The sequence below is a fragment of the Bombina bombina genome, chromosome 3 (genome assembly GCF_027579735.1).
Source record: "Bombina bombina isolate aBomBom1 chromosome 3, aBomBom1.pri, whole genome shotgun sequence".
Classification (NCBI taxonomy): Eukaryota; Metazoa; Chordata; class Amphibia; order Anura; family Bombinatoridae; genus Bombina; species Bombina bombina.
The window spans coordinates 24,482,350-24,495,586 of NC_069501.1; the positions used below are offsets into that span (position 1 = coordinate 24,482,350).

Sequence of the window (13,237 nt, forward strand, 5' to 3'; positions counted from 1 at the left end):
ATACATACATACACACACACACACACACATATATACACACACATTCACATACATACACTCAGTCACATACATACACACACACATACATATATACACACACATTCACATACATACATACACACATTCACATACATACATACACACACATACATGCATAAATAAACACACAGTCACTTACATACATACACACACATACATGCATAAATAAACACACAGTCACATACATACATACACACATATACATGCATAAATAAACACACAGACACACACACACATAAACACCAATGGGCAAAACAGAAACACTAACCCCTGTAGTCAGAGACACTAGTGAAGCATCACATCATACTCGCATGATATCAGTGCAGGCAGTGGCATGTCAACGTTTTTTATTTAATTTTTTTTTTTAAGCTGGACCCTCCCCCTCGGGGGCCCGGTTGCAGTTGAGAGCTCTGCACCCCCTGTGGTTCCGCCCCTGCCTCCAGTTCCCGCATTCTGCATTTTAGTGCGGGAACTAAAGAGGCAATAATGCAGTTTAAAATAAATTAAAAACACTTGGTATGGCATGCAGAGGTTCCGGTGTAAATAGATAGCATAGATAACTTACCGATTATAGGCCGCACCCCTAATTTAAAGATTTAAATCAGGGGAAAAAAGTACGACCTATACTTGGAACAATACAGTATTTTTAAACTACAGCTGAGCCTTGCAGTGTCTATTTTCTTCTCTCTGATTCTTTTTGGACTATGTGTCAGGACTACACTCATGTGGGTCATGTGTGTCAGGTCTGTATTTATTGGTTAGTGTGCTAGGTATGCAGTTGTATTTATGGGCCATGTGCGTCAGGTCTGCGCATGTATTTATGGCTCATGTGTGTCAGGTCTGCACGTGTATTTATGGGTGATGTGTGTCAGGTCTGCACCTGTATTTATGGGTGATGTGCGTCAGGTCTGCACCTGTATTTATGGGTGATGTGTGTCAGGTCTGCACCTGTATTTATGGGTGATGTGTGTCAGGTCTGCACCTGTATTTATGGGTGATGTGCGTCAGGTCTGCGCGTGTATTTATGGGTGATGTGCGTCAGGTCTGCGCGTGAATTTATGGGTGATGTGTGTCAGGTCTGTGCGTGAATTTATGGGTGATGTGTGTCAGGTCTGTGCGTGAATTTATGGGTCATGTGTGTCAGGTCTGCGCCTGTATTTATGGGTGATGTGTGTCAGGTCTGCGCCTGTATTTATGGGTCATGTGCGTCAGGTCTGCGCGTGTATTTATGGGTGATGTGTGTCAGGTCTGTGCGTGTATTTATGGGTCATGTGTGTCAGGTCTGCGCCTGTATTTATGGGTCATGTGTGTCAGGTCTGCGCCTGTATTTATGGGTGATGTGTGTCAGGTCTGCGCCTGTATTTATGGGTCATGTGCGTCAGGTCTGCGCCTGTATTTATGGGTGATGTGTGTCAGGTCTGTGCGTGTATTTATGGGTCATGTGCGTCTGGTCTGTGCGTGTATTTATGGGTCATGTGCGTCAGGCCTGCGCGTGTATTTATGGGTGATGTGCGTCAGGTCTGTGCGTGTATTTATGGGTGATGTGCGTCAGGCCTGCGCGTTTATTTATGGGTGATGTGTGTCAGGTCTGCGCGTGTATTTATGGGTGATGTGTGTCAGGTCTGCGCGTGTATTTATGGGTGATGTGCGTCAGGTCTGCGCGTGTATTTATGGGTGATGTGCGTCAGGTCTGCGCGTGTATTTATGGGCCATGTGCGTCAGGTCTGCGCGTGTATTTATGGGCCATGTGCGTCAGGTCTGCGCGTGTATTTATGGGTGATGTGCGTCAGGTCTGTGCGTGTATTTATGGGTCATGTGTGTCAGGCCTGCGCGTGTATTTATGGGTCATGTGCGTCAGGTCTGTGCGTGTATTTATGGGTCATGTGTGTCAGGTCTGCGCGTGTATTTATGGGTGATGTGTGTCAGGTCTGCGCGTGTATTTATGGGTGATGTGCGTCAGGTCTGCGCGTGTATTTATGGGTCATGTGCGTCAGGCCTGCGCGTGTATTTATGGGTCATGTGCGTCAGGTCTGCGCGTGTATTTATGGGTGATGTGCGTCAGGTCTGCGCGTGTATTTATGGGTCATGTGTGTCAGGCCTGCGCGTGTATTTATGGGTCATGTGCGTCAGGTCTGCGCGTGTATTTATGGGTGATGTGCGTCAGGTCTGCGCGTGTATTTATGGGTGATGTGCGTCAGGTCTGCGCGTGTATTTATGGGTCATGTGTGTCAGGCCTGCGCGTGTATTTATGGGTCATGTGCGTCAGGTCTGCGCGTGTATTTATGGGTGATGTGTCAGGTCTGCGGCTGTATTTATGGGTCATGTGCGTCAGGTCTGTGTGTGTATTTATGGGTCATGTGTGTCAGGTCTGCGCGTGTATTTTTGGGTCATGTGCGTCAGTCCTGCGCGTGTATTTTTGGGTCATGTGCGTCAGGCCTGCGCATGTATTTTTGGGTCATGTGCGTCAGGCCTGCGCATGTATTTTTGGGTCATGTGCGTCAGGCCTGCGCGTGTATTTATGGGTCATGTGTGTCAGGTCTGCATGTATATTTATTTCCCGTATGTGTGTCAAGTCTCTTTTTATAACACAGATCCATAAAACCCTCAGTCCTGGACAACCACGATGGGACATACCATGTGTCATACACCCCCACAAATCCAGGAGAGCTTTCTGTCGGTGTGCGTGTGAGAGGCCGGCATATACAGGCAAGTGACCAGCACAGCATACACATTTATTACTTATCCTGCTGATCATGTAACTCTGTATAATGACCCCTCCCCATATCTGTGCAGGGCTCACCATTCACAGTGACAGTGCAGGGCCGGTCTCGCCAGCACCCGGGGATCTTCCATTGCTGCACCTTCTGTTCCAGTGAAGGGCAAAAAGATGCACGCTGCGGCTGTGGGGGCACTATGCCTGGTATGAAAGGGAAATACCAAACAAATACCTTTCTCCTGCTCTTGTTAGGAAACATAGCTCTTACTCATCTATAATAAAGCTAACAGCACCTTCATTATCCTCCCACCAGAAACCGATTCATAAACACCTTTATTTATGTAAATACACAATACTTCCTAATATAGCCATAGGGCATGTCCCATAGCACCTAACGGCTAGAGTGCAAGCTTCTCGGCTCATCCACCTTGTGAGACACAGAGCCCAGGAGGTCAGCTTCTTAACTCTTCTTCTCACACACAAACAAGGTTATGCTCCCCACCTTGTGACAGACAGAGCCCAGGAGGTCAGCTTCTTAACTCTTCTTCTCACACACAAACAAGGTTTTGCTCCTCCCCTTGTGAGACACAGAACCCAGGAAGTCAGCTTCTTAACTCTTCTTCTCACACACAAACAAGGTTATGCTCCTCCCCTTGTGAGACACAGAACCCAGGAAGTCAGCTTCTTAACTCTTCTTCTCACACACAAACAAGGTTTTGCTCCTCCCCTTGTGAGACACAGAACCCAGGAAGTCAGCTTCTTAACTCTTCTTCTCATACACAAACAAGGTTATGCTCCTCCCCTTGTGACAGACAGAGCCCAGGAGGTAAGATTCACAGCTCCTCCTATCACACACAAACAAGGTTATGCTCCCTACCTTGTGACACACAGATCACAGGAGGTCAGCTTCACAGCTCCTCCTATCACACACAAACAAGGTTACGCTCCTCCCCTTGTGAAACACAGAGCCCAGGATTTAAGCTTCACAGCTCCTCCTATCACCCACAAACAAGGTTATGCTCCTCTCCTTGTGACACACAGAGCCCAGGAGGTAAGCTTCACAGCTCCTCCTATCGCACACAAACAAGGTTACGCTCCTCTCCTTGTGACACACAGAGCCCAGGAGGTAAGCATTACAGCTCCTCCTATCACACACAAACAAGGTTACGCTCCTCCCCTTGACACACACAGAGCCGAGGAGATAAGCATCACAGTTACTCCTATCACACACAAACAAGGTTATGCTCCTCCCCTTGTGACATACAGAGCCCAAGGCGAGAGCATCTCAGCTAGTCCTTACACACCATTTTCTGGGCATGTACTTATCTCCTACTAATGCACAGACATAAGAATATGTAGCATAAATCAAACCTCTCTGCTGCTACTAATACACACGGCTCAGTACAAGTACCTACTGCTATTAATACACACAGCTCAGTATATGTACCTACTGCTACTAATACACACACAGCTCAGTACGTGTACCTACTGCTACTAATACACACACAGCTCAGTACGTGTACCTACTGCTACTAATACACACACAGCTCAGTACGTGTACCTACTGCTACTAATACACACACAGCTCAGTACGTGTACCTACTGCTACTAATACACACACAGCTCAGTACGTGTACCTACTGCTACTAATACACACACAGCTCAGTACGTGTACCTACTGCTACTAATACACACACAGCTCAGTACGTGTACCTACTGCTACTAATACACACACAGCTCAGTACGTGTACCTACTGATACTAATACACACACAGCTCAGTACGTGTACCTACTGATACTAATACACACACAGCTCAGTACGTGTACCTACTGCTACTAATACACACACAGCTCAGTACGTGTACCTACTGCTACTAATACACACACAGCTCAGTACGTGTACCTACTGCTACTAATACACACACAGCTCAGTACGTGTACCTACTGCTATTAATACACACACAGCTCAGTACGTGTAACTACTGCTACTAATACACACACAGCTCAGTACGTGTACCTACTGCTATTAATACACACACAGCTCAGTACGCGTAACTACTGCTACTAATACACACACAGCTCAGTACGTGTACCTACTGCTACTAATACTCACACAGCTCAGTACGTGTACCTACTGCTACTAATTACACACACAGCTCAGTACGTGTACCTACTGCTACTAATACACACACAGCTCAGTACGTGTACCTACTGCTACTAATACACACACAGCTCAGTACGTGTACCTACTGCTACTAATACACACAGCTCAGTACGTGTACCTACTGCTATTAATACACACACACAGCTCAGTACGTGTACCTACTGCTACTAATACACACACAGCTCAGTACGTGTACCTACTGCTACTAATACACACACAGCTCAGTACGTGTACCTACTGCTACTAATACTCACACAGCTCAGTACGTGTACCTACTGCTACTAATACACACAGCTCAGTACGTGTACCTACTGCTATTAATACACACACAGCTCAGTACGTGTACCTGCTGTTACTAATACACACACAGGTCAGTACATGTACCTACTGTTACTAACACACACAGCTTAGTATGTGTACCTACTGCTACTAATACACACACAGCTCAGTATGTGTACCTACTGCTACTAATACACACACAGCTCAGTACGTGTACCTCTCTGCTGCTTCCTAATATGCACATATGATGGTTAATTCATATGTATCTCCTTTCTCTTTAGGTGGGTACAAGGGCTGTGGTCATGGCCACAAGGGGCACCCAGGCCGCTCCCACTGGTCATGCTGTGGTTGCACTGTTGAGAAATCAGAGTGTAGGGGTGTTAAGGACACGCCTCCACGGAGCCTGCTCAGGACAGTAGCATTGTGATGGGGATTCGTTTGGGGTTCTGTGGCCCCCAGTCACTACCTCAGGATATTTGTGAAAGTTCCAAGCATGCACAGTTGTAGACAAACAGCTAAAAGGAGTTTAAAACAGACCTATACCGAGCAGAGACTTCCTGCAAGACGATTTACTAATGAACATTAACATAAAACAAGTCGTTATGGTGACTGTTCTTCAAGGCTAAAGCAGAGATTGTCATTGTCAGATCTCAGAGACAGGTGCTACTGTATATGGAACAGAACAAGTTGGCACCTTGTTGGGTGCGTTACCCATAACACATTTTACAAGTGTTAAGGGGACAATGCTAACTACATGTTTAAACACATAGCTAACATCCTGCTCACTAAAACCAGCACATATCTGCTCCAGATAAGACCTGGGACTGGCAGCTACATGTGTATGCTGCGGAGCTGTAAAGCACTGTAGATGCAGAGTGGTCAAAGGGACATTAAAGGGACAGTGTACTGTAATTTTTTCCCAATGATCCTTTTTACCTGCTGGAGTGTAATAAATCATTTACAAATAGCCCATTTACCTTTATTTTCTCATTTGAAATAGCTGTTTTTACCTGTTGTATCTTCACATAGTGAATATTTCTGTATGTAAATAATGGTTACAAAAGAAAACTATGTAAACAACAAAATGTATGCTAACCTGATAAATTTCTTTCTTTCCTGGTATGGAGAGTCCATTAACCCCTTAACGACCGACGACGTATGCCATACGTCCTCAAAAAAAAAAGCACTTAACGACCGAGGACGTATGGCATACGTCGTCGGTTTAACAGAGCACTGGAACGATCGAAATCGCTTCCAGCTGCTCTAACAGTATTGCAGGCTTGCCTTGAGGTCTAGGCATCCTGCAATACTGTTCCCGAGTGCCGGGACCGGATTGATCACTCCCCCCACGAGTGATCACTTCCGGTTTCGCTCCACGTGGAGCCCGGCAGTGTTTCAGAGCATCGGAAGCGATCGGACACGCTTCCGATGCTCTGCTTGTGTGCTAAGTGCCTCGGTGGGTCGAGGCACTTAGTTAGTTATAAATAAAAGTAAAAAATAAATAAAAACGTATATATAAAAAAAAAAGCCCTAAATAGCCCTCCCCCTTCACTAGGCATCCAAGATGGCGATGCCCAGTGCATCATGGGGCCTCTGGGGGTGTCCCTAGCCTGCCTCATCATAGGGGCAAGCTAGGGTCACAAAAAAAAAAAATAATAATAATAAAATACCCCATTTGTCTGATCATGTCAATATTTGTAAATATTGACACTGATCAGTGTGGATCTCCCTCCCTCTCCTCACTTGCGATTTTGCTGGAGAGAGAGAGAGACCTGTTTTTTTGCAGAGAGAGATTTAATTCTTTTATTTGTTAAAAAAATATAGAACCAAAGGCTCTTTTCAGAGCCATTAACCCCTAGCTTGCCAGTGATCACTATAAATCACTGGCATTAGCATAGCTGCACTTTTTTTTGCTGTCTGTGCATTTTTTTAGGGGTTAATTTTTTTTGTTGTAATTTTTTAAAAATCCAGAGGCTCTTTTCAGAACCATTTAGTTAATTTAATTTTCAGAGCCATTAACCCCTAGCTTGCCAGTGATCGCTATAAATCACTGTCAGTAGCATAGCTGTACTTTTTTGCTGTCTGTGCATTTTTTTAGGGGTTAATTTTGTTGTTGTAATTTTTTAAAAATCCAGAGGCTCTTTTCAGAACCATTTAGTTAATTTAATTTTCAGAGCCATTAACCCCTAGCTTGCCAGTGATCGCTATAAATCAGTGGCAGTAGCATAGCTGTACTTTTTTGCTGTCTGTGCATTTTTTTAGGGGTTAATTTTGTTGTTGTAATTTTTTAAAAATCCAGAGGCTCTTTTCAGAACCATTTAGTTAATTTAATTTTCAGAGCCATTAACCCCTAGCTTGCCAGTGATCGCTATAAATCACTGGCAGTAGCATAGCAGTACTTTTTTGCTAGTTTATTTAGTTAATTAATTTAGTTAATTAATTTAATTTAAAAAAATTTAGTACATTTTTTCTGTGACAGATACAAAAATGTCACAGAAAATATATAGTGCTGAGGAGGCGTATGCCATCCTTGCGTCAGAGTCAGATGCCTCTATGTCTGACTCAGACCCCAATTTTGACCCTGCCATGTGCTCAGATACATCATTAGATGCAGTCTCAACTGATAGTGATGTATCTGTGGCTGCTAGACCCCCTACCAGCCCCCCTGCCAGCCCCCCTGCTAGAAGGAGGTGTGTTGCTGCCATTGCTGCTGAAGAGTGGGTAACACCTCATCTCCAGAGGCCAGATATCCCACCCTTCACAGCAAATGCTGGCATAAATATAGATGTGGCAGGTTTTAGCCCCCAGCAGTTTCTGGAAGTGTTTCTGGGCGATGATGTATTGGGGAACATTGTCTCCCAAACTAATTTATATGCCCATCAGTTCCGTGCTGCAAAGCCTGGAACATATTTGGCAAAGCAGCAATGGGCCCCCATCAATGTGCCAGAATTCAAAAAATTCTGGGCATTGACCATGCTGATGGGCATCATAAAGAAACCCTCCATTCGCTCCTACTGGAGTACTAGCCCCATCTGCTCTACCCCCATTTTCTCCCAGATTATGTCGAGGAAGAGGTATGAAATGATTCTGCATTTCATGCACTTCAGCAACAACAGCCTGTGCCCCCCTAGGGAGCATCCCCAATTTGACAGGCTGTATAAAATCCGCCCCCTGATAACCCACTTTTCTGCCAGGTTTGCAGAGGCTTATACACCTGGAAGGAATATGTGCGTTGATGAATCCCTAATGAAGTATAAGGGAAGGCTGGGATTCAAGCAGTTTATTCCTTCCAAGCGCTCCAGATATGGGGTAAAGGTGTATAAGCTCTGTGACAGCGAGAATGGGTATACTCAGGCCTTCCGGGTGTATGAGGGAAAGGATAGCCAACTTGACCCTCCAGGTTGCCCAGAACATATGGGAACCACTGGCAACCACTGGCAAGATTGTCTGGGACCTGATATTACCCCTAATGAACAAAGGGTATCACTTGTACTTAGACAATTTTTATACAAGTGTCCTTTTGTTCAAGCTACTGTATTGCTTTGATACAGTAGCTTGCGGTACAATTAAAAAGAACCGCGCAGGTTTCCCAGGACAGCTTGTACGCACCCAGCTACGAAGGGGGGAGACCTCAGCTCTGCGCCAAGAGGAGCTGTTGGCACTGAAGTACAGAGACAAGAAGGATGTATACTTCTTACCACCATCCACACAGAGAGGACGGTGGCGGTTTCTGTACGTGGCAGAGCTGAGATCATAAGGAAGCCAGTGTGCATCAAGTCTTATAACCGGCATATGGGTGGGGTTGATCTGGCTGATCAGCTGCTGCAGCCCTACCTAATTATGCGGAAGACAAGGGCCTGGTACAAAAAGGTTGCAATTTACCTAATGCAGATTGCAACCCACAACGCTTTTTTGTTGTTCAAAAAAGCAAACCCCAGAGTTAAAAAGACTTTTTTACAGTTTCAGCTCCAGGTTATTACGGGGATTTTGTACCATGATGCACCTGCTCCCCGGGCGGTGATGGGAGAGAGCAGAAACCACAAAAAAAATGCAGAGTCTGTACCAAGAGGGGGAAGAGAAGGGACACCATATATCACTGTCCTGATTGCCCTGGACAGCCTGCACTCTGCATTGGGGACTGCTTCAAGCGGTACCATACAATGGTCAATTTTTTAAAAAATAAATACATTTGCTGTTATATATATATATATATATTTTTTTTTTTGGTTATGTTTACAGTTAGATGTTTTTTTGTTTTTTTTACTTTTACTGTGCCAGATTTTTACATTTCACTACTCTATTTTTTTCTAAAATTGGGCCTGTTTTTTTTTTTTTAACCAAAACCCCTGTCAAACCTATGCATGGGGGACATAGGTGTTCTCAGGGTGCCTTGCAGAAAACAACCTGAAGTATGTTTTTGTAATAACTTAAAACAGTCTCTCCTAAATCATAGTCAAAAAGCAATGTGTGTGTAAAAATGAAAATTATAATACAGGTACTAAGGGAGGCGCTAAAAAAGCCAAAGGTATCAAGCACTTATAAAATTTAATAAAAACACATATACATACAATGTCATATATAAAAGGGGACGTCTCCCCAAAACGAATACTACTATTTAATTACTTAAAATACTAAAAAATACAATTGATATACATTCCCACAGATAAAAAACATACAGTCTGTATAGAGCAATCCCAATCAGTTCGTTATAATAAGGTCAGAGAGAAATGTCTTTTCTCCATATAAAAAGTAACTGAGTATACGGCCAGCGTTTCACTAGTCAAATACCACCAAGCTGCCAAATTGATAGACCAATTGCTGCCAAACAGTGTAAGTAGATAATTATATACTTGCAATTCCAAAGTCCTCTTACTGTGTAAGATATCACTTTAGCAAAACATTCAGCCGTGTACTTTACCAGATCCTTATACGTGAGGTGGATGTCTTTTCCCCTCGCCCGGTATTCACCTCGAGCGGGGCCGACTGAAACTTTCTGGCGTCTGACGTCACTGAAAGATGTTCCGGTTTAGGAGAAGAAGCCGATTCCTGCGCTTACTTCTATGACCTGTAGTCACGGTCCTCTCAGATGAGAGGGATTGGATACTGTACAATGTGAATGATATCCCAGAATTGCTGCCAAACAAGATGATTTACTCCTATTTAGGAGAAAATAGTTCCAAAATTTATAACCCGGGTTATTAAGTAGGATATGTAAATTGTTGTCACAGAAATAAAAACAATAACACTGCCAACACACGACGCGTTTCGCCCTCCTATGGGCTTTATCAAGATACAACTATCAACTATCTTGATAAAGCCCATAGGAGGGCGAAACGCGTCGTGTGTGTTGGCAGTGTTGTTTTTATTTCTGTGACAACAATTTACATATCCTACTTAATAACCCGGGTTATACATTTTGGAACTATTTTCTCCTAAATAATAATAAATCATCTTGTTTGGCAGCAATTCTGGGATATCATTCACATTGCCCAGTATCCAATCCCTTGCGTGCTATAAGCACTAAGTGCAGGGCTCATCTGAGAGGACCGTGACTACAGGTTATAGAAGTAAGCGCAGGAATCGGCTTCTTCTCCTAAACCGGAACATCTTTCAGTGACGTCAGACGCCAGAAAGTTTCAGTCGGCCCCGCTCGAGGTGAATACCGGGCGAGGGGAAAAGACATCCACCTCACGTATAAGGATCTGGTAAAGTACACGGCTGAATGTTTTGCTAAAGTGATATCTTACACAGTAAGAGGACTTTGGAATTGCAAGTATATAATTATCTACTTACACTGTTTGGCAGCAATTGGTCTATCAATTTGGCAGCTTGGTGGTATTTGACTAGTGAAACGCTGGCCGTATACTCAGTTACTTTTTATATGGAGAAAAGACATTTCTCTCTGACCTTATTATAACGAACTGATTGGGATTGCTCTATACAGACTGTATGTTTTTTATCTGTGGGAATTTATATCAATTGTATTTTTTAGTATTTTAAGTAATTAAATAGTAGTAGAAGTCCCCTTTTATATATGACATTGTATGTATATGTGTTTTTATTAAATTTTATAAGTGCTTGATACCTTTGGCTTTTTTAGCGCCTCCCATAGTACCTGTATTATTCTCTTTTATTTTAGACAATTGTAGGGATATTTGTCTTTTTAAGGGGGTGTTTGGTTATCTATTTGGCCTAGCGCACCTATCTCTCCCTTTTACTTCACATAAAAATGAAAATTGAAAAATTACCACCATACACTTTCTCCAATTTTTTGGGCTAAAACGGTTGCTTCAAAGGCATCAAAGCACACCATATACAATACCTTGGGGTGTCAACATTTAAAAAATATACACTTTGAATGCAATAAATAAAAGTGGGGTATGCGATAGGCCCCAAACTAAAGATAGGCCTATCAGAAGAAATACTCTCATTTTTAATAACTAAAATCACAAGTCATAAAATTGTAACATAACCTTCCCAAAATCCTGACAAACCTATGCATGGGGGGCATAGGTGTACTCAGGGTGCCTTGCAGAAAACAACCTGAAGTATTCTTTTGCAATAACTTACAACAATCTCTCCTAAATCATAGTCAAAAAGCAATGTGTCTGTAAAAATGAAAATTGAAAAATTACCACCATACACTTTCTCCAATTTTTTGGGCTAAAACGGTTGCTTCAAAGGCATCAAAGCACACCATATACAATACCTTGGGGTGTCAACATTTAAAAAATATACACTTTGAATGCAATAAATAAAAGTGGGGTATGCGATAGGCCCCAAACTAAAGATAGGCCTATCAGAAGAAATACTCTCATTTTTAATAACTAAAATCACAAGTCATAAAATTGTAACATAGCCTTCCCAAAATCCTGACAAACCTATGCATGGGGGGCATAGGTGTACTCAGGGTGCCTTGCAGAAAACAACCTGAAGTATTCTTTTGCAATAACTTACAACAATCTCTCCTAAATCATAGTCAAAAAGCAATGTGTCTGTAAAAATGAAAATTGAAAAATTACCACCATACACTTTCTCCAATTTTTTGGGCTAAAACGGTTGCTTCAAAGGCATCAAAGCACACCATATACAATACCTTGGGGTGTCAACATTTAAAAAATATACACTTTGAATGCAATAAATAAAAGTGGGGTATGCGATAGGCCCCAAACTAAAGATAGGCCTATCAGAAGAAATACTCTCATTTTTAATAACTAAAATCATGTAACATAACCTTCCCAAAATCCTGGCAAACCTATGCATGGGGGGCATAGGTGTACTCAGGGTGCCTTGCAGAAAACAACCTGAAGTATTCTTTTGCAATAACTTACAACAGTCTCTCCTAAATCATAGTAAAAAAGCAATGTGTCTGTAACAATGAAAATTGAAAAATTACCACCATATACTTTCTCCAATTTTTTGGGCTAAAACGGTTGCATCAAAGTCATCAAACCACTCCATGTATAATACGTTGGGGTGTCAACTTTTTAAATATAATCACATTTATGGAAAACAAATAAATTGGGGTATGTTAAAAGACCCCCAAAAAAGACGATAGGCAAAGAAAATATGTTAAATGTGAAAAAAAATCACAAACACATGTCAGACATTTGGCATTGCACCGCCCAAACAAGCCACCAAACCTATGCATAGGTGGTATCACTGAACTCAGGAGATGTTGGTGACCACATATTGGTGTCTTATTTGGAAGTAACACATAACAGGAACTGAGAATCCATGCCTAAAGTACAATGTGTGTGAAAAATAACACAAAAAAATGACTACCCAAAAGTTTGACAAAGACTGGTGGTTAAATAAGTTCATGGAAAGTGTAAAAATACCAGCATTTCAAATACCCTAGGGGGTCTACTTCTCAAAAATATATGGTTTTATGGGGGTAAATTTCATTGGCCGGCTTCAGAAATGTCCCAAATAGGACATGGGTGCATGATGACCGATGTGAAAATTCCAAGTTGAAAAACTGGAATGCGCTTCCTAAAAATAAGGCCTTCGAGCCCCCAGAGAACCCAACACACCTA

The 13,237-nt window shown here is 42.7% G+C and overlaps 1 protein-coding gene across 1 annotated transcript in view; it reads left to right on the forward strand.

The window, feature by feature from the left end:
- The window catches only part of TRIM45 (tripartite motif containing 45), a 51,140-nt gene extending 44,975 nt beyond the window's left edge, over positions 1–6,165 (forward strand). The window contains exons 5-7 of the mRNA XM_053705750.1: positions 2,631–2,745; positions 2,833–2,959; positions 5,480–6,165. Coding sequence (XP_053561725.1) covers positions 2,631–2,745; positions 2,833–2,959; positions 5,480–5,625 — 388 coding nt within the window. The 3' untranslated portion in view covers positions 5,626–6,165. The remainder of the gene's footprint in view (positions 1–2,630; positions 2,746–2,832; positions 2,960–5,479) is intronic.
- The last annotated feature ends 7,072 nt before the right edge of the window (positions 6,166–13,237 follow it).